Source organism: Cyprinodon variegatus, unplaced genomic scaffold (genome assembly GCF_000732505.1).
Source record: "Cyprinodon variegatus isolate N-32 unplaced genomic scaffold, C_variegatus-1.0 Scaffold171, whole genome shotgun sequence".
Lineage (NCBI taxonomy): Eukaryota > Metazoa > Chordata > Actinopteri > Cyprinodontiformes > Cyprinodontidae > Cyprinodon > Cyprinodon variegatus.
The window spans coordinates 142,255-164,529 of NW_015150624.1; the positions used below are offsets into that span (position 1 = coordinate 142,255).

Sequence of the window (22,275 nt, forward strand, 5' to 3'; positions counted from 1 at the left end):
GACGGTGGCAAATCAAACCAGGCTTTGCTGTATTCCTAAGCTCACATTGTTGATAAGAAGAGCATTTAACAAAAAGTACCCAAGAGATGCCTTTGGTAACACTGAAGGAACTGCAGAGATACCAAACGCAGATCGAACAATCTTTTCACGCATTTATAAGCTGTGTACTTTTAAAAATGTATCTTCAAGAAGAAAATTATACATTTTTTTCAATATTATTCTATTAAAGGAATTTAAAACATTTTTTTCTGTTTTTTTTCTGTTCTTTGGATTGTTGTTTTTAAATTAAAGAACAAACACGTGAATTATCCCTTTGAGAAACTGAAAGCCTTTCTTCAGAATGCAATCATAATAGTTCTTCTGCCATGCTTTCTTTTATTTTACTAATCATTTTACTATTATACTAGAGTTAAGAAGCTATGTGTTTACTTCAAGCAAGCAGCTTATTGGCCAACCAGCATAAGAACAGCTAGCTTTGAGCCGAAAAAAGCTGCTATTTAAATGAGCTGTAGATTTTCCCTCTCTGACATGCAAATGTAGATAAGTTAGAGATCTTCTGTAAACTTTACCACTTTAAAACCTCTGAAACTGTCATTAAAAGCACCAATTTTACAACTGCAACTTGCACATTTTAGAATAAAACCAAAATCACATTTTTCTCATTAGTTGGTGGTTTTTCCTATTTTTCTACCCTGGTACTCTGCCGACTTGTTTCTAGTTTTGTCATGATGTGTCACAAATATCCAGTATACCCCCTCTAAAACCAATTTCAGAATTCTCAAAAGTCCACTGCCATGTGTTTTAAAGTCCTTATCCAAGATCTTACAATGGCTTGAACAAACACTTTCTCATAAGTGCTAAAATAACTTCTTCAGGCAAACTTTGAAGCAGACCGCACTGAGGAGTCTCTTATTGCCGCTGTCACACTCCACTCATGGTAAAACCCTGTGTAGGCAGAGAGCAGCCAGAGAGAAGTTGTAACTTATTTTATAAGGTCAGACTGGTCTGTGATCCAGATAATTATCCAGGTGCATGATTTTATACAAAAAGAAAAAAAATGTGTTCCATGTACAATAATATAAGCAGCTTTCACATTTTATTTATTTTATAAAGATTTATTTATTGTATTTATTGTTTACCATTTCACAGGGACTTTTTTGCTGAATTTATATCACAAAGTAACGGTAAATAGTGCCAGAGCCCAAAAACACTGACGATCAGAGGTGGGGCTTAAAGCTAAAGCTTCCAGCTGATGCAAGAGTTTCCATGCAGGATAGATCAAGACAGAGCAGAGAAAAGCTGTAATGACCTGAAATTGCCAATAGAGAAGCAACATATATCACCTGAAATGTCATTCATATATATATATGTTTTTTTTTGTTTTTTTTCCAGTAATGACAGACGAAAGCTGTAATATCCTTTTTAGTGTGCAGAACTTATGAACTATTACATGCCGGTGAGTCAGTGAAGAAAAACTAATTCACCACTCAGCAGACCACTTCAAAGATGTCTGCATCTTTTCTGTGGAATATCCGTCTAGCTTTAAGGAGCTTTTGAATGACGGACTTTGTTCTCTTTGAAATCTTTATTTGTGCATAGTAATTACAGCTTTGCTATATTTAATTTAAGTTCATTACCAAGAGTTAATGTGATAATTTTCTTACTCATCTAATGTAATCTTGTTTTTTTCTTACCATGTCAGGCAGCAAGCTTTGCTGGCAGCCATCAGTGAGAAGGATGCTAACATCGCCCTGCTGGAGTTATCCGCTTCCAAACGAAAGAAAGCCCAAGATGAGGTGATGGCTCTGAAGAGGGAAAAGGACAGGCTTATGCACCAGCTCAAACAGCAGGTACCCTGTCCACTTCGCCAACAGCTATTCATCAAACCTTTTAAAGACTTAATCTTGGTCCAAAAGTTTAACTTTTCTATATAATACAGACTGAGAAAATTTTGGTTTTAAGAAACAAATCAAGGCTACAAATTAAACCCTGCTACCATTGTGGGGTATTTTATGTAGTAACTAACCCTTCATGCAATACTTTAAATAAGAACAGATAGAGATTGATAACATGATAGTTAACAGAATCCACTTGAATGCCTTAAAACACGCTTGCTGCATTCCATCATTGTATGCCAGAGCAATAAAGCTGGAGCTTACAATTCAAATCCAGGCACATTTTGACACGATGGGAACTATTATCTAAACAGGCATGTTGCAATCAGAGTTACTGGATACACTCTAGTCACAGACGAGTGTCATTGTTGAGTCATCGGCGGACTGTTTTTGTCTGAGGCCTGTTGGCCAAACAGACATAAATCAGGGTATACACCTATGCACACGCTCACACACACACACCTAGCTATTTACCGTGCTGCTTTAAGCTCTCAGTATTACCTTAGGCTGAAGAGGGTATGTAGGTCATTAAGGTTTGGTCAGACCGCATGAATGACTGATCAAACATGAACGTTAACAATAATGAGCTAACAGCAGGGAGTCCACATGTACGTTTCCTGATTCACTGGAGGCTTCTGGGAAAAATAGAGGGTGAAAATAATTCAACAGATGCAGTGGCTGTGCATGTAAATACCAACTTTTGCTTGGATCTTGTAAACAATAAATAGTTCCTTGGGGGTGCAATTCCATTCAAGTTATTTCAAGGAAAGCTAATTATCTGTTTATCGCCATTTGATGCGTCATGTTTTTCCGTTGAGTTACCATTAGTTACAGTCCACCTGATGATGTTATGGGGAGGTCTAATTTCACTGTTGGACCTCTGGGTTCAATACGGCACCAAAAAGGAGTGAATTTGCTAAAGGGAAAAGACACAAACTTCACTTGTGCATGTAAAACAGATTTCTAAAAACATATCATAAAACTCACAAACAGCACATATGAATCGTGCATTAAAGCTTTTATTTTGTGCACACCTTTCACATTGTTACAAAACTAGTTTTTTTTATCATTAACCTAACCAAAATAAAGAACTAGTGCTCCGTTTTTAAAAGGGTTAAATCGTAACCAGGTGTTGCTAATAAAAAGGATTTGCTTGTCAGGTTTTCGACAGAAGTGATTATCTAAATAAAAATAGTTTTGATTTTTTGTGGTCAAGCTGAATCTGGTTGTGCCTGTTAACACATTACAAAGAAAGTTAGACATAGGTTTTACAAATTTAACGGAAGCAGTAGTTCCTACTTTGTGACTTGTGTCTTATCAGCCAAATTTTAAAGTTTTTACAGCCCATCGGTAGTGTACCAATTTTTTTTCCTACATACTTTCTTAACTTAGCTACTGTAGTACTGTAGTTTAATTCAGATTAGACAGTTTATTAAAAATGTAATTAGAAAATAACTATTTTAGAGTGGCCTGGTATGAGAGATAGTAGTTTCAATCCAAAGTGAGAATGGAAAATGTAAACAAAAAAATTATTTTAACACACATTTTATTGTCATCTTTAGTAGTTTTCGCTGTAGTGAAAAGATAGTGCTTTCTTATTGAAAATCCTCTTTATAGCCCCATTTACACTACCCTTTTGAAACTGTGTCGAGATCGGTCCGAGCACGGTAACCGAGATAACTGTTTAGTGTAAATGGCACACAAAACTGAACTGGCCCGTGCCAGACACAACCAAACCACGCTAAACTGGTACTAGTTCAGCAGTAGGGCTCGGCGCGGTTCAGTTCGGCTCGGTTCTCAGATAACAAAGAGTGCATGAGCAGTCAACCTCAGTAATCACTCAAATTTCAGATCTTCATAAAAATACTAGGTTCCCTACCGTGCCACACGATTTCCAGTGATGATTCTGCGTTGCAACGTCTGTTGTTGTTTCCTGCATCTGTAAGCCCTGATTAGACTATCGTTCGTCGTATCCACTTCCTAAAAGTCGACTCTGTCAAATATATTCACCAAAGGCTGCCTTCTTGTCCCGACTCTCCGAAAAAAACAAAAAAATATCAAAATGAATACAAAAGAACTTTGTGAATGTTACAGGCGCCACCGTGTTGGTTTAAATGTTTACTTCTTGAGAGCAATAGTACAGTAGATTGTCACTGGGAGGTGAGGAACCGTGCTAGGGTGATGTAAGGAACCAAGCTCGGCATGGTTAACTGATTCAAGCTCAATCCGAACTCGGCACAGATTGGTTTTCAAAGGGTAGTGTAAATGGGCCTATAGACACATAAGTTATCATGTTAAATTAATAAATCAATGCAGGGAAGGAATGAGAAAAACATTGTTTCTTTTAAAAAGAAGAGCTTAATCTATCAATTCATCATAAATGTAAATTACTCAAATTTGTTTTAATTTGACTCACTGAATGTTATGTATGTGATAATTCTGGTTTTCTGTGGACACTTAAATCTATATTTGCCCTCTGTGTGGTTTTTAGCATACAGCATCTAAGGCTTGTTTTGGTCTATTTTTCTTTCTTTTCAATCAGTTGAATATGAATGATTATTGGTCTTTCTATCCCTGTTTTATATACCAACATCTGTTCAACTCGCATCACTTTATATTGTACACTCAGGCACTTTGTCCCTTTACTCATTGGCATATGTTTCATGATATGGAGCCCTCCTTAGATCTGTAGAAAACTTTTGCGGAAGGAAACTAACTGGGAAATGCCATAGAATTATGGCACTCAAAGTCTCTCAGGAGAAAGCTGATCTGGAGACAGCAGATTGATTTACAGATAGCACTGACCTGTCTGACCTCTTCACATCCCACTTTTTTTAAGGTTCATGCAAGGGTATGTGTGTATTAAACAAACTTTCCTTTCATTCACTCTCCTTCCAGTGGAGGTGAACCCCTTCCATAACACAGACAACTGTACATATACAAAGACAGACACACACATACACATAAAGTGTAGTGTTTAGACTTCTGGAGAAGACAGTCTCTGCAAATGTGTCCCAGGGTGGGAATTCTCTTTGCAGTTCATCTAAGTAATGGATGATCTCACATCAGTACTGCTTTGAAGTTGAAGGAAAGATGGATTGGGAAATGTCTGAGTTGAGTTTTGCTTTCTTTTTTTTTTTTTTTCCCTGCAACATGTCCCCTTAATCTTGGCATTGTTGTTTTGGATACATTTGAGCATCCACCTAATCATATAGCTTGATAGCTGTTTTCAGTTTTTTTTTTTTTTTTTTTACAAGGATAGCTGAGTAATACTGAACACACACGGACAAACCTGATTAAAGGAGCTTGCTAAAATGTTGTGAAACTTGTGCAGCCTTTCCCCAGCCCAGCTGCTTTCTTTGTTTAAGGGCTTTCTAGTCAGCTTCCTGTGTCCATATGTGTTAATACAGCCTCTCTTTAATCAGAGCAGGCTTGTGATTTACACAGGCCTTGTGTTAGGGTTTGCGATGCAGCTGTGAGCTCAGCAGTGATTGCTGCCATGTTTACACCAGCAGCTGCATGTACATCAACACACGCCGAGCACAATAATATAGTGGGTTTTACTTTGAGATGTGCGTGAAGAACCTGCATTTTTTTTCTCTAGATCCAGTAGTGGCACCTGTGTGTGTTGTTCTGTCTGGGATCTACAAGCAGGCCTGGAGGCCACTGCAAGCTGTTTATTCTACAAGACTACTAATTAACACTAATTAAAACTCACATTCTGCCTGACAGCGATTTAAGGTTGAACACCTTTGTTTTTACACAAGTAGTATGGAACATGGCTGTAGGAAAAGAGTTTGGGGATGTATTTTATCTTTGTGTCTAAAAGTGCATTAATGAAATGGATTACACAATGCGAGCTGTACTAATTTCTCAGGTACACTTTATAACCTAATTGACAAGATTTTGTCTCAGTTCATCAATAAAATTTTAAAAGTACCTTCAGATCTAGATACTTTTATGTCTGATTACTGGATGATTTTTTAATGACTAGACTAGAGATGTGTCCTCACATCTCTACTATTTTAAACATGTTTGAAATTGTAAGTAATATATTTGGCATCTTTTTTTAGCCTTTAACCAAATCAGCATGTCATTACTTACTATAAAATGCACTGTTCATTTCTGGTCCCTACAGAGCATAGATCCTTAGTGCTGCACTTAATCTGTAACAGGGTCAGAAAGCATTAAAAAAGCTGAAGAAAAATTGCATTTTCAGCCTTGCTATTTTCTGCGTATTTCTCAATTTTTTTGCACTGAAAAGAATTATAGACATGCATCAGCTTGAAAAACAAAGGATAGGTCATACATCTCTTTACTTCCTCCTGAAAAACTACTCAATGGTACTGGAAAAAACTTTCTTCGGTATTCTTTCTATTTACAGCTTTTACTTTAAGCTAAAAACAGGGTGCTCAACATGTGAGCTTACACTGACTGCAAAAAAGCTTGGATGATAACCAATACATCAGATACATAAATGGTTAAAGCAAATGAAATCGGTTAAATGTTGATTTTTCTGTTCATTTTCGGAATGGATTTTTAACCCTCTAACAACTAATTTAAAAAATGTCCTAAGGAACTCACACAGCTTAAAACTCCTGTGTGGTGTTCACAGTGTTGTTAAACACTGCGCAGATTCCACACTAAAATGTTACTTATCATGGTATATGATAGTAATTGTTGTATTCTCAATCATATGTGACACAGAACTGGTAAACATAGGCCTAGTCCACCCACTCACACCTGCTAATGGTAGTACCTGAGGTCATAATGAACCGGACACCTCAACCTTATGTTTAACAGCTTTAACCACTGGTCTGGTGTTTGTCTGAACTACTCCTTTTTCCATTCTTTACTTGTTTTTTTTTCCACCCTTGACTGCCTTGACAGTGTTCTCACCTTATTCAAAATGCCCTTCTGGAGTTTAAACTAATCGCTAACATCTTTAATACCAGTCGCCTCCTTTCCTGTGATCCTGACTGGCTTATTTCCTTAGTCATTAGCTTTCAGCCTCTTATCACAGGTCTTTTATCCCTGGGCCGCTAACTACTGTAACACCATTTCACTCTTGTCTTCACAGCTGATTCAGGCTATTTGCCTATTCCTCCATGTGTCTGGCTCCCATTATACTTGGGGAAGCAGCAAGGCTTTGGCAGAGGAATAGCACGTCTTTTTTTGAAGTCATCTAGATCCAATCCAAAATCCCACCACCAGCTCCAAAATCATTTCTGCCCTGAGGCAAACTATATGTAGTTAAAACAGTAAAACTGAGCATGTCAATATATCTGCACCTACTTTTTGTCAGCCTCTCTATCTCTCAAACTGTCAAGGCTGATTGCCCATGTTAGTCAATGTACACTGTTATTTTAAAATATGATATTGGCAGGATGACAGTCTTGTTATATAAATACACAGTTATATACAATGCATGTATAGATTTACCACAAAGAAGCATTTTGAAAGATGCAAAATTTCAGTGTAATTTTAATCAGTGACATCTAAAATAAGGTTGCATCAGTGTGGCCCTGGGCTACACAAAACAGCTGCACTTATAGGGATTTATCTTATCCAATTTAAAACATAATTTGTAATATGTATGACAGACTTACGATAGTTCCATCAAGGACTCCGACTTGCACAATTTACGATCTGTCAAATGTTGTTAGTGGTTAGGTTTTTATCATCTTTGACTGCTTTCAGCATACTTTTCCCCTATCCAGAAATTCCTTACGCTAATCATTGTAAGACGCAGGGAAGTTTCACATAACAAAATGAAGAGCTAATTTATGGCTTTGTGTAAAAGTGTTATAGTTTTGCATTTTAAAAAGTTGTGTTATGTTCTTTTTTGCAGACTCAGAGCAGAATGAAGTTAATATCTGATAATTATGAGGAAGACTACATCCACCCCCAACATCATCCTCATCATTTGCACCACATGCATCCAGCAAATTTGCATCACCGGAGTCTGCCGAGAGGGGACCCCCATGCCAACCACAGACCTCCGATGGATCAGGTCAGAGGGATAAAATAGGAAGCACACAGGCCTTAAATTAGCAGAGGAAATTTGGGCTGGTTTACACATGTTGATATTTTCTAAGCCTTCATCTTTGTGCCTTTAAGGTTAAAGCTATTTCATATTTATCAACTCCAACAGCACTCAGTTGTGGTCTCCTTTGACAACATAACATTTCTTGTCTCCCGTCTTTTTTATAACCTTCAAACTCCAATACTTCCTGCCAAATAAGAGTTATTCATATCAGTCAGATAAGAGGCCTGAAGAAAAAACCTGCCAAATGATTGTTTTTGATTGATGGGGTTTATATATGAGATTAGTTTATATATCATCCAAGTCTGAAACAGTCTCCCTCATTTTTGTCTGGCTAAAATACCGACATCGCCTCAAGGACATACTTAATGTGTCTGAAAGAGAACAAACTGTTGTTTTAAGCACAGTGACTGTGTTGTGCACATAAAGGTGCACAAAAAGATTGATGTCGATGCAGATGCTTTCTCAAGTGGTTCTTTACTATGCACCCTGACGAAACTGTCTGTGGGTAAGGGCAATCTTTACAAAAGACAGAAAAGGTTTAGACATCTTCGCTTTAACTCATAAAGCTTTTTTGTTATTTCGATTAGAATGCAACTAATCACAGCTCTATTGTTATGCATGGGGGGATTCCAAACTTTGAAATTGTGCATGTCTTATTGGGTGTGTGGCTTTCAGATGAATAGTTGGGGATTTCCACCTGTGTCTGTATTACTACATTTGTTCTGTTTGAAATAAATTGTTGCATGCATCTACTCTTTATAAATAATTCTGAGTCTGCTGTCTAAATTTGAGTCAAACATAAATTGGAGATCCCCTGTGCTTAATAGTGGTAAATGTACCTGAGAGAATTCTTTCATCGGCTCCCATATTCAGGGGTTGCCACACAAGTCATTTCAACTTAGACACAAACTAGGCAGAGATTTAAACAGGATGTCGTTCTTGATTCAACCGGAGTTAAAACCCAAGTCCCCAATATCAAAATATGTATCTAGCCTATTTTGTGGCTAAATGTATGCACCTGCCTAAAATATCTTAGCATTACATGAGCATTATGGGGATGGATTCATTGGTTTGAATATTCTCTGCATTTCATGAATTTAGAACAGCCAATTTTTATTTCTTGAAATATACAAAGGTCCTTCATTGATTGTTTGAAGCTCATACCCTAATTTTAAACTTAGAACTTTAAAATACAGGAAAAATGCATAATATATATGTATTGGCATTCTTAACACTCACAGAATTAATCAAAATCCAGTCTTGAATCTGCAACGTCAGTTAATAGTGGAAAAAGTTGATATGAAGCATCAATTTCCTGGAAACTACCTCAAAAGTACTTTATTAATCCTAAAGGGAATTTTAATGTGGCCATGACTCTTGGGAGGGTTTTCTTCAATTAATTTTTTTGGATGGTAATGCATGTGTGTTACAATGTTTAAACACTGTTCCAAAAAATAAACGGAACATTTAAACTACTTCATATAACTTTAATTAGATCAAACTTCTGTGAAATCAAACTGTCCCATTGGAAATCAACAGTGATTGACAATAAATTTCACATACTGTTGTGCAAATGTATTAGAAACCAGGACCACTTCTCAGTACCTCTGCTTTTGGGCTGATGTTTTGATCACTTCTGAATGTTGGTGGTGCTTTCACACTCGTAGTAGCATGAGACAGACTCTACAACCCACTCAACTGGCTCAAGATGCCACATTGATGTGATCTGTGGCAAGAAGTTCTACTGTCTGCGTGTAGTGTCCAGAGGCTTGGGGTGCTACCAGTAGACAGACCAGTACACCAGGAGACATGAAAGAGGCTGTAGGTGGGCAACAACCCAGCATCAGGGCCGTTACCTCTGCCTTTGTGCAAGGAGGACCAGGACAAAAACCAATCAAAGCCCTGCAAAATGACCTCCATCAAGACGCTTGGCATCTGCAAGAGATCACAAAGATTGGCAAATTCACCACTGGCGCCTCTTCAGCAGAGGTGTCATACATATATATACTGTATATATATATATATATATATATATATATATATATATATATATATATATATATATATATATATATAGACTGCAACATCAGGAAAAATGAACACGAAAAACAAGAGAAATGAGGGGCTCAAAGAAGAGCTGGAGAAAACCTGGAAGGTCATAGGGCCCCTAATGTGACCCCCAAACTTGGTCCAGAAGAGTGCAGTTCTAGGAACAGCAAAGACACTGCGCAGAACCCACAATCTCCCAGGTCCAGAACCAAAGCTTCGAGGAAAAAGGGGGAAACCGCCCGCCATGGGTGAGTAGGAGTTTGTTTTTGTTTTATTTATATATATATATATATATATATATATATATATATATATATATATATATATATATATATATATGCCTACAGAGGACAATGTTTACCATGGCAGAAAGAAAAATAAAATCCAAAATCAAGACAACACGGGAAGAAGTAATCTAACTCACACAACTCCAGAGGGGATCATCTGGCAAAGGAATGCTGCAGAAATACAAACAGATGCCCGTACCTTAGGACCTGGAAACTGGCAAAGACTCCAAGCCTCGGCTGCCCTGACTAAAGGTATACCAAAGAGATGTAAGCCAGCTGAATAAACAGGGTGTTCTCCACTGAACCAGGTACGGTGTACTCCCAGTGGCAGGATGACAACAAACCAGCCAAACCACCAAGTCTTGAGACTGAACAATACTGGAAAAGTATCTGGGAGGAAGAAGGATCACATAACGATGATGCACAGTGTCTTAAAAATCCTAAGAGCTGACCATGCTAACCTCCCTGAACAATGTCCAGTGAACATCACACTGAAAGACCTCCAACAAAGAGGAGCCAAACACCAACTACTGGTTGAAAGAACAGTCACCCCAGATTGTAAAACCAGACAAAACAACAACAACAAAAATAACTGTGCACAGCCTGGGTTGAATACAAGAAAGCCTAGGACTCAATCCACATACGTGGATCCTGTAATGGCTGTACAAGATTAACGGCACTCTAAGAGCCTTCATCGCAAACCTCATGGGGCTGAAAAACCACAATTGAGGCCAACTTCAAGCGCCTCTGAAAAATCTCCATCAAAAGTGGAATAAACCAAGGAGAAGGAGATGCTCTGCCCCCCCTCTGTTCTGTATTAGGCCTGAACATCCTCAGCTAAGTAGTCAACAAGACTAGCTGTGGACATCGACTCAGAAATGGGGCCACTATCAGCTACTTCCTGCACACGGATGAGATCAAGTTGTATGCTAAGAGTGAATGAGACATTGACTCGCAGATCCACATCACCAGGATCTAAAGTAGGGACACTGGAATGTTGTCCGGGCTGAAGAAATGTGTCCGGACAGGGAGAGGGAAGGTACAGTATGAAACCCAAGGCCTAAATGGGAGCCACCTCCAAAGGTGGTAGAGAAGACAGAGAAAGATCCTGTGGGACTTCCACGTACAAACAGATGAAGTGGTTGTGGCCAACTAACTGGACATTGTGATCATTAATAGGCAGCAGACAACAGCAATAGTGATTCATGTGGCCATCCCAAAGGATGGAAACATCAGGAAAAAAGGAATATGGGAAATTGTAAAAATACAAAGACCTCAGGGAAGAACTAGAGAGAGCCTGGAAGGTGAAGGCAACAGTAGTGCCTGTGTTTATTGGAGCACCGGGGCAGTGAAAAAGTGGCTCCAACAGATACCTGGAGAAACATTTGAGATCTCAGTCCAGAATTGCGCACTTCCCCCTTTAAGTAAAAAATAAAAATAAAACAACCTCCCAAATCCCAAACACACTCTGGTCTTTATCATCAGGCCTATCAAGATGGTAAGTAAGTTATGCCAGTAAATGAGAAGATAAAATCATTTTCAGATGATTTTATTTAATCAGGAGGACCTCAGGCAAGTATATTGTATTGTATTATATTGCACTGTATTGTATTGTACTAATTGTATTGTATTGTATACCTAAAATGAAGAAAGACAACAAAAACCCTAAAGTTCCCTAACTCCAAAGAGAAACACATATAAACCTAGAATTTACGGAATATACAGAATATAACAAGCATCTCAACAGAGGGAACCTGAGTCTGACCAAAACACAGACATTTCTACCACAGTACAAACGGCAACTTCAGCATTACCAAACATATGTGGTGTGTGGCAGTCAAACTGCCAAAAGACCCAGAGCTGCAGCTTCACAGTTTTTAAAATAGACACGGCTCATTGATGATTGGTTGGACAATTAGGAAGTAGCACACAGTCACAGAGAAGATAAAGGATCCAACAAAAAAGAATCAAGAATATTCATAGTCATTATGTGATCATATTAATATGGTGTTAAGACATCTGGCTCAGAATCCACACTTAAAGAAGAATAAAAATAGTCTTCCTTAGAAGAAGTTTACCCTCTTGAGAAAAACAAATTATTCACTAAATATTTAACCTACTTAACTCTTCAAAGAAAAAAATAGAAACATTTCTAGAAATTTTAAACCTCAAACTAAGAGCACAAATTTGTATTTTGAAATGTAGCATAAATTAGACATTTCACCTATGGAACATCCTTGGTGAGGATGTCATGGCTGCAGATCATGACAGTTTTTGTAGCAATAATACATAGTTTATATTTTAAGGAGTATGGACCTCCATGCTGCTTAAAAACATCAGATCTTCAACTACAAATCACTCTGGTCCGAGCCAACAGAATTGACAAAGACTCCTGGATAGGTGAAGAAACTTCTTTAGAAAAACTTAGCGATAGCTAGCTCCTACTTAAGGACGCCTGTTTTGTTGTAACCCGGTTGCTATATTGACCCATTTAGCAAATATAAACTCCTTTTGTAATAAAACATGTTAATGTTTGGTGAAGTTTAGTAAGAAAAAATATGCCTTTAAATACAGTGCTTGTAAATAGAGGGTTTTAAATGTATATATAGTCACTTCTATGTTGTGTGGTATAAATTTTTCCCTACCCAACTTATTTCTAGCCTTTTGATCCATCTTTCCAATTCATATTCCCCCTTTCAAACTCAATCTGCAAGCAGAGCCACATCAGTGGTTCACCACACTACTTGTCTAGGGATGTCAATCTTAGGATGGTAATAATAAAGACGGTCTCTATGCTCACCCTACAGCACACATCCCTTTCAAGGAGAAAGCCACTGCCATAAATACCATAACAGTGACCAAAACACAACCACTATTGAGCATTTTCTCTATGGATAAACTTTACATGCACAAGTGCACCTTCACAAACAATTACAGGTGCTTGGTTCCAGGTACTCAGAGATTCACTTCCATTGCTTTATTAAATATTGTTGCTTTATTGTATTACTCGTACCATGTCTTTCGGTTGTGCTGTTCTTTTTACATCTCGTTGCAGGTGATGAAGCAGACTGAAAATGTTTTGTCATTGTCTCCTTTCTATCTCCTCCTGTTTTTCTGCTCTATTTACATTGCAGTGTCCATATAAACTGTAAAACTCCCTGCATAATTATAATAAAGCAATTTATATGCAATTGCCATACTGCTACACTCGTGAAAGTAAAATCTGTTGGGCTCTTTTTGGCATCAAGACAATTATTCTTATTGCCACATTGCCAGACTAAAATAATAATAAAATAAAAATAAGATAAGAATAAAATAAAAAAAAATCACAGTGACCAAAAATGTTAGTTTACTCTCCATTTGCATTGTAGCCAGATACACATTATAGACAGATACACAAATTCTGCACCTTTAAAACACCTTACTGGTCCTGTGGATTGGCACCTAGATATTATTTACAAAGGAACCCAACTACAGTTTGGGCATTGCCTTTTGCCACCGTTTTCAGTTCATCCTAATCTTCTAACTTTATGGCTGTCCTTGAATAGTTTTATAATGAGCATAGTCAGATGTCAGTAGGAATCCAGATTCAACAGAGATGAATCTGGATTTTTTTGCTCTCCTGAAATGGCTTATTCATTGGTGCCTGCTTTAGTTTTAAAAGACATGATATGTTATGATGTATAACCCTACTGAAGAGGCTAGTCAAAGCCAGTCACTTCATGATGGCAAAAAAGCTCTAGCAGGTTTTACTGAAAACCCATTACATACTGTATGTAGCCTAGCTGCTTCAGTGTAGCCAAATAAGCTTCATAAGCTTGATAGGAAAGCCCAGGTCAGCACAATCCATGGTAACATTTATCCATGATCCATTCTGTCTGTTGTTCCGGAGTCATATTAGCACAGAGTCTCTGTTGTCTAGTCCAACTTTCTTTCATTTTATCATAAATTTTTTATTATGTTTTTCTTTTTTTAAAGTTCTCGCAATGCACTGTTGCCTTTGTGTTTTCCTACAATGTCTTGCTTTAAAATGTCTTTTACGGAAAAGATAACATTGCCTTGCCTACAAATGCATGGTTTTGGTTGAAGGAAATAACATTGCTGTCTAAGAGAATCAGCTGTCTTGTTTGTAGAGGTCTTGTCTGTAATTTCTGTCATATAGTTTATATGGGAGAGAGCGTAACCATTATTGTTATAGTTAAAGATTACATAGGCTTAAAAGTACTCAAATATTAAACTATAAGTCTCAGTTTATGAATGCAGAATCTCATAGTCAAACTGTTGTTATAAACTGAAAGCATTTGAAACAGGTCTTTTGAATGTAATCAAACAGTATGTAAAAACAATATCATGCCATAGTTAATGCCTATAGTAATGTGTTCTTCGTGCTTGGTTGCAGGATGATGAAGAGGGAATATGGGCCTGATGAACCCTATTCATTGGAACTGGCATCTCTTTGGTTTCTGTACAGTAAGTGTTTGATATATTTTCTGCTCAAGTTCCCTGAGCATCCTGTTGCTGTCAGCGTGTGACTTGAATTAAAGTTATTACTGTGACTGTTAGATATTAAGCTAAGTTTTTTTTTAGACTTATTGCGTTGTATCTTATGTTTGGGAATTGTGAAAAAAGTAGTTGAATTGTTGCCCTGTTTTTTAAAGAGTGTACTAAAAAAGAGCTAAAAGGCCACAAGACTGGCTGAGCACATGTGATATCATTAAAAACTGCAATGTACGAATTTGAAAAGCCTGGACAAAAAAAAAGGATGTTACAGATTTATTTAATTAAGGCTTTCACAAACTTTGCTCTGTTTCTGCCAACATAAAATCGCTGAATCCTAATTTCAACAAAAAGTTATACTAAACTCATATTTTGTCTTTTAATCCAATAATACTGGGTGTCATCTCATCCTGGCAGATAAATGTACCATAATGTTCTGCACAGCAACCCTTTTCAAAGAGCTTGAGTTACAATTACCAGGAAACACTGATGGAACCACCCTATCCGCTTTATTAGCCTAGCTTGACAGAAAAGTGTAACAGAACCCAACTAAGTTTCCTTTGCCTTTGAATTAACTCAACTAAAAGGTACTGGTTCATTTTCAGGTTTATGGATTTTTTTTTTTTTTTTATATATCAGGTGTTCATTGACTGGTTGTGCAGCCATGTGGTGTACGCACTCAGTGACAATATAGATAACTTTGTGGTTAGACCTGTACACACCCCTGCTGCCTAGAAGCAAGCACACCAAAGCCCATAGGTGATAAAAATGACACCGTGAGAAAAACCAGAGATGGGCCAGTGTGTCTTTCTTCACTCAGCTTTTCAGTCATAATAAAATTTTACCACAATGACCCACCCCTTTGTGTGCCAGTGTGTGGGGTAGTTAATTGCAGTACAACACATAAAGAGTACGATTACTTTTTTTTTTTTTTTTTAAGGCTGCAAGCTACAAATGCATAAAATGAAGAATGCTGAGTCATAAATTATAATTCCGGGTTTGTACTGAAGCCCCCTATTGGTTCTGGAAACCTTTAAAAGAGGGCATGAAAATAATTTGCTGTGGAGATAGGGTTTCTTTAAGGCTAATGTTTATATGTTTAAGTCAATGAGACATAAAGAAACTACTTAGAGACATTTAAATATAGCTATATAAATGTATATGAGAGATGGTGGATGGAATGGGACTAAAAGGGGAAGGGCACTTGTGGGAACCATGCAAAAAACCAGGCATAATGGTACACTCATAATTTCCAGTTGATCTCCTACTCCCCCAGTAATCCGCAGGTGGACCATCGCAAGCAGAATGTGTGTGTAACCTCAATGTTGCACTTCTCCCCAACATTTTACTCTTGGCATTGAGAGTTCTATAACTTCTGTGAAAGAAAACCGTTTATATTCATCAACTACAGCTTTGTAGTCAGCTATGATGTTTACCCATGCATTTGTAAGTGGGTCTGTGTGTAAGAAAGTGTTGGTTGAAGCAGCCTACATAGCCTATAATCCAGTCCATGTGTGTTGAGAATGCAGCAGTGTCAAGATTCACTGTAATGAAACACACCACACTGCCCCCTCTCTCCCTAACTTTCCATCTCTTCACATTTTTCCATCATTCCTCTTCTTTCCACCTTTCTTAAACTTTCTCAGCTCTAACTCATCTCTTTTAAAGGTAAGCCTGGACTTTGACTAGCTTACCAGTTCAGATCTTCGATCAGATATCAATTTGAGGTATGCTTTTAGTCAGTTCTGTATGTGTTTCTATTAGAACCTCTTATCCCTTCCTAATAGAATAAGCCTAGCACATTAGCCTTTTAGTTGAGAGCAGTATTGTGGCTAGCAATATCAGTAGTGCTCATCTATCCAATTCTGTTATTCTGGCATCGTGCAGCATAAGTGCTGCTAGAGACTTGAGTTCTCCTTTATGGTAGAACAGATGGGAGCCATTCAGGGGTATGTAGCTACAACCCAATAAGGCCCTACCTAATCCCCATATCCTGTCCCTGAGTGAGCTCTCCCTAATATGAGCAAACAGAGATGACAGCACAGATAAACAAAATAGCTCAGAATCTATGTGCATCATAGATTTGACTACTGTTTCCTAATGACAATTTTGAGTGCCACTTTAAGGCAACAAAGTGATTTCCCTATAAACCTTTAAGGTCTAAGTTTCAGTTTGCATTGGTTATCCATAATGCTCTTATTATGGATACTCATATCTTATTGGTTTATTTAGGTCATGGATGTACTGTTTTTAATTAGAGGGGTTTTGTTTACCTTTTTGCCTCCTGGACCCCTCTCTAATGAAATACAAATGTCCTTTTGGAGACACAGCAAAGAAGAACAGGGGACAGAAAAAAAAGAGAACACCATGCCAAAAGAATAAATTTAACAAAATAACATTTGTGGATACATTGTGCCTTTTTTCTACTGAAAATGTAATCGTACTATGTAAAGCCAAAAAAAGCTAAGGCACAAATACTTTAGTCTACACATGAATGTACACATGGACACGTACATTCAAGCAAGAGTATAAGGACTTACACAGGTTAAGACAGGTTTTAAAAAGGGATTTAATTCAGTCATGCAATGTTTGCAAAGATAAAGAAACTTTTTGAGGGAAGTTTATTATATTTGAATCAGTAACTGGCTGTTGTTAATAAACAGTCTCATACCAAATGGCATTAAACATGCAATCCTATTCGTCATTTTGGATTACATCTTTTTTTTTCACTAATGGATAATAGTGGTTCCTAAAGTTAAGTGGGAACCCCAACTGTGGATAAGAAGTTACAAGTGAAGGACTTTAAGATCCTCTTCTGAAATGTGATTCATCTAAAAAAAATGATTTCCGTATGTAACACTAAATAAAACTTTATTTCTATAGCACCAATTCAGTACATGGACAATTTAAAGTACTTTACATGAATTATGCAATAAAATAGAAGAGAGAATAAGAGAGAAGAGAGAACAGTAGAGAGAACAGTAGAGAAAAAGCAAATGAAAATAAAAACATGATAAAAGCAGGTAGGAAAATAAAACAAATAAAACACCTGGACCACATATTTAAACTAATAATATCTCAGTTAACAGTTTAACTTCAACAGTCAAAGGCAGCTCTTAAAAAATGGGTTTTAACTTTGACTTAAGGAAACTCAGGCTTTCAGCATTTTGATAGTATTCTGGGAGTTTGTTCCTGATAAGTGGAGCATAGGAACTAAATGCTGCTTCTCCATGTTTGGCTCCACTTCTGGGTGTAGAGAGTAGGCATGAACTAGAAGACATGAGTGGTCTGGGAGGTTGATACACTGATCACAAATCTGTTACTGTATGTATTGAGGTGCGAATCTAATTAGTGATTTATAGACTAACAGAAGGATTTTAAAGTCTATTCTCTGAGCTACAGAGAGGCAGTGTAAGGACTTTAGAACTGGGCTGATGTGTTCCGCTTTCTTAGTTCTAATGAGAACACGGGCAGCAGTGTTTTGAATCAGCTGCAGCTGTCTGACAGACTTTTTAGTCAAACATGTGAAGGCACTGTTGTGGTAAACAAATCTACTAAAGATGAACGTATGAATGAGTTTTTTCTAGATCTTGGACATTAGTCCTTTAAACCTGGAAATGTTCTTCATGTCATAAAGTGCTGACTTGATAACTGCTCTTATGTGCCTTTGCAGGTTCAGGTATGAGTTCATCATGACACCAAGATTTCGGCCATAATCGGTAGTTCCTAGCTGTAGTTTCTGAAGCTGTCTAAGTCTGTATTTGCTTTGGTCCAAGAATGTTTACCTTAGTTTTGTTTTTATTCATGTGGAGAAAATTATGCCGTATTGATCTTTTTCAGGCATCTGGCCAATCCTCTGATGGGTTCATAGTCACCTGGTGACTGTGTAAAGCCATGTGTCGTCTGCAAAGTTACGGTAACTTATCTTGTTATTTGCTCTAATCTCAGCTAAGGAGAGCATGTAGATGTTGAATAGTAGGGTCCCCAGAATGGAGCCTTGAGGAACCCTGCATATGATTTTTCTGGTTTCTGATTTTAAGTTCCCTACTGACACATAAAAGTCCCTATAATTTTGGTAGCATTTAAAGCAGTGCAGTGCTGTACCAGAAAAGCTGACCCAGTTTTCCAGATGGTCTAATGAATTAAGTGATCAACAGTAACAAACGCTACAATGAGTTGCAATAATAACAGCACTGTTGTTACTGAATTTACACGGATGTCATTGAACACCTTTATCAGGGCACTCTCTGTACTGTGGTTGACATGAAAACCTGACCGGAAGACAAAAGAGCGGCTTTTCATTGTTAAGAAGGCATTAACAGTAACTGTTGAAATACAACTGTTTCAATAATCTTAAGGGGAGGTTTGATAAGGGCCTGTAGTTCTGCAGGGCCAGTTTATCCAAGATTCTCTTTTTCAACAATGGTTTGATAAATGCTATTTTTAAGGCTCTGGGGAAAACTCCTGACATAAGGGATGTGTTTATGATATAAATCGAATCTGATCTAAAACAAGTAAAACCTTCTTAATAAAACCTCTGGGTAAAACTTCAAGACAGGAAGAAGAGCTTATCTGCTGAGCAGTTTCTTTTAAACTTTTGGTGTTTATCTGTCAGAATTGGGGCACTTTAACAAAGTTTTATTGAAGCCGATGTTGATGTGCAGACTGCTTTTCCAATACCTTTTATTTCCTCAGTAAAAAAAAACGTTGCAAACTCATTGCAAGCTTCTTTAGATTGGAGTTAATCGGCCACAGAGATGGGAGGGTTTTTTCCTGTCGTCTTGCAATTAAAGTGAGAGTATTATTCTAAATGTTATTGTTGATACTCTCAGAGAAGAAAGATTCTCTTGCATCTTTTAGTTGTAAATTATATGTGTGAAGTTTCTCTTTATAGATTTCATAGCAAACCTCGAGTCCACTCTTTCACCACCTTCATTCGGCTTTTCAGCACACCCTCTTTTCTCACTGCTGGAGCATTTCTCCATAAAGAGTTTATCTTCACAGAGACAACTTTCACTTTAACTGGAGCAACAGAATCAATTATGTCTGCAACTTTAGAATGGAAATTAGTAACCAGCTTATCTACTGAGTTACAGGGTAGAGTGGAAGCAGAAGGGTAAGCCTGAATAAAGTTCTTAATTGTGTGTTCAATTATAACCCTCTTTTTTTATAACATCTCTTTTGGTAATTAGATTATTTGGTAAAATGGCTTCAAAGTAAACAGAAAAATGTTCTGATAGGGCAACATCAGTTACAGAAACATTAGAAATACTTAGGCCTTTACCGAAGACCATGTCCAAAACATATTCTGATTGTGAGTTGGCTGTTTTAATATGTTGAGTCAAACCAAAACTTTTAAATAAATCAGTTGTTTTGCACCTCTATCTTCGGGGTTGTCAACATGTACATTACATTACCCCACAATAATTAAATAGTCAATAGTCATGTCCAATAGTCATGTCCAATAGATATCATAGATATCTATTGGACATGACTATTTAATTATTGTGGGGTTAATTTAAATGATAATTGAAAAAAAAAATGTTATGGTCTTTGGAGGCCTATAAATATCCAGAAACATGGCTCGAACAGGGCCCAATAATTGGACAGCCAGATATCCAAATGATTCAAGTCATCCAGGATCACGTTTCTACACTTCAGTGAATAAATAAACAGAGCAACAAGTGCTCAACCTTTTTTAAAGAGTCTGTTCAGTTAGAAAAATAAAATCAAGATTTTGCACAGTAATTAAATAATTGATTAAAAATGATTTTCCTGGCAGAGCTCTTATGTTAATTAAAACCAGTAAAATACCTTTGTTGATATTGTCTCTAGCTGGTTGAGCTGCACATTGTATAGTTTCCAAGTTGGATGTTTACTACTGTCCTTTAAGCTCTGTCCGTTCTTCCACATATTTATCCTGAGATTTTAAATCCATCTTAGTTTTGAGGCCCGGGCTTTTCCTGAAGATCAAAATAACATAAAACTGTTTAAAAAGTAGTCCAACATGAGAATCCTTGAAAAATGTAGTTTTGTCCAACTTTCTGTCACTTTGGCTAAGAGATGAGAAGGTAAAAAGTATGAAAAATGAAGGCAAGCGGGAGGCGAGGGAGAGATGCGTCTGTGCAGGCAGAGAGATGGAAGCAAATATTCTTCAATGGGAATCAGATAACATAGAATTTCCTTTATTAACTTTTTTTCTTATAATAAAAGGTCAACTCAGACCAACTTTCAAATATTAAGAGTAATCAAAGTAACACATTGCTTACTTTGAGAGATTAAATAGGAAATCAGGCCACTCCCTTAAGCTAATTCAACAACAACAATACTACTTAAAATACTTAGTACTATGTAATTAGAACTACAGTATAACTTAATTTAGTTTTTTTGTTTTTGTTTTTTAACACCTGCAGCTTTGGTCCTTTATGGGTCAGTATGAAAGCACAATCAGACTGTAATGCACACAAAACTAGAGGCACACTAGATGATGTCTGAAAACAACAATAGAGGATAATTCAACGTTGTCAAGTACTGCAGCGTTTGGTCCCAAGTCACAAAAAACATGAGATTACCCATTCTAAATGAAAAATGAAACTTTTTTGTTACTTCTTTGGGTTTTTTTTTTTATTTCAAAGTTAAACTGTCTTCCCAAAATGGTCATGGGGCTGACTACGGGTTTGTCAAAGGGACACATCTGAAATGCGATTAAAAAATAACAAACGGGTTTATTAAATTTTTTTAAATTAATTGCGATTAAAGCATTTACTCTGACAGCTCTAGTTATAGTACATTTATTTTTTGTCTTTGTCGGCTTTGTCTGCCCCATTTTCATTCACCTGTGCCGGTCTGTGATGACATGCTTTTGTCATTAGTCAAAATGCCCACTGCATTTGTCTTTTTGTGTGTGCGTGTGTGTGTGTGTGTGTGTGTGTGTGTATGTGTGTGTGGATGCAAAAACTGCACCTTCGATGATTTTTAGGTCTGAAAAATTGCTTTGCGGGTGTAAATATTTACATGCTATGCATGTCCTCCACTTATAAATGTGGTTGGTCATTAGAATATGACCTGCATGTTTATGAAGCTGCATATGTAAATATGTGCGCACTTTCTACTGAATTTCGCATGCAAACCTCTTCGTAACTTCTGTGAAAACCTCCTCTGCAGATGAAAGCAACTTAGCATGTGTTTCAATACACCCAAACTTTTTGAAGATTAGGCCATTAGAGCAGCATTTACTTGTTTTTTTAAAGTTTATTACAATATAAAAATAATATAAAAACCATTTGCAAGAACACAATTTGGCAGGCAGATTTAAACGCTACAATTGCTTAAATTGGTAAAATAAATAAATACAAAATTTGATGAAAAAATTAATAAGCAAGCAGCCCAAACTGATAAGGTTCCAGCCCATTTGGCCCCACAAAGAGTCCTTGGACCCCTAGTGTCAATGGGGCAAAAAAATCCTCCACCTCCTGCATGAGCAACAGCCTCTCTTGAG

At 37.2% G+C, this 22,275-nt stretch overlaps 1 protein-coding gene across 1 annotated transcript in view; it reads left to right on the forward strand.

Moving 5' to 3' along the window:
• Positions 1-22,275, forward strand: part of LOC107087027 (ERC protein 2-like) — a 206,592-nt gene that overhangs the window by 139,383 nt on the left and 44,934 nt on the right. The window contains exons 17-19 of the mRNA XM_015378362.1: positions 1,703-1,850; positions 7,747-7,908; positions 14,680-14,750. Coding sequence (XP_015233848.1) covers positions 1,703-1,850; positions 7,747-7,908; positions 14,680-14,706 — 337 coding nt within the window. The 3' untranslated portion in view covers positions 14,707-14,750. The remainder of the gene's footprint in view (positions 1-1,702; positions 1,851-7,746; positions 7,909-14,679; positions 14,751-22,275) is intronic.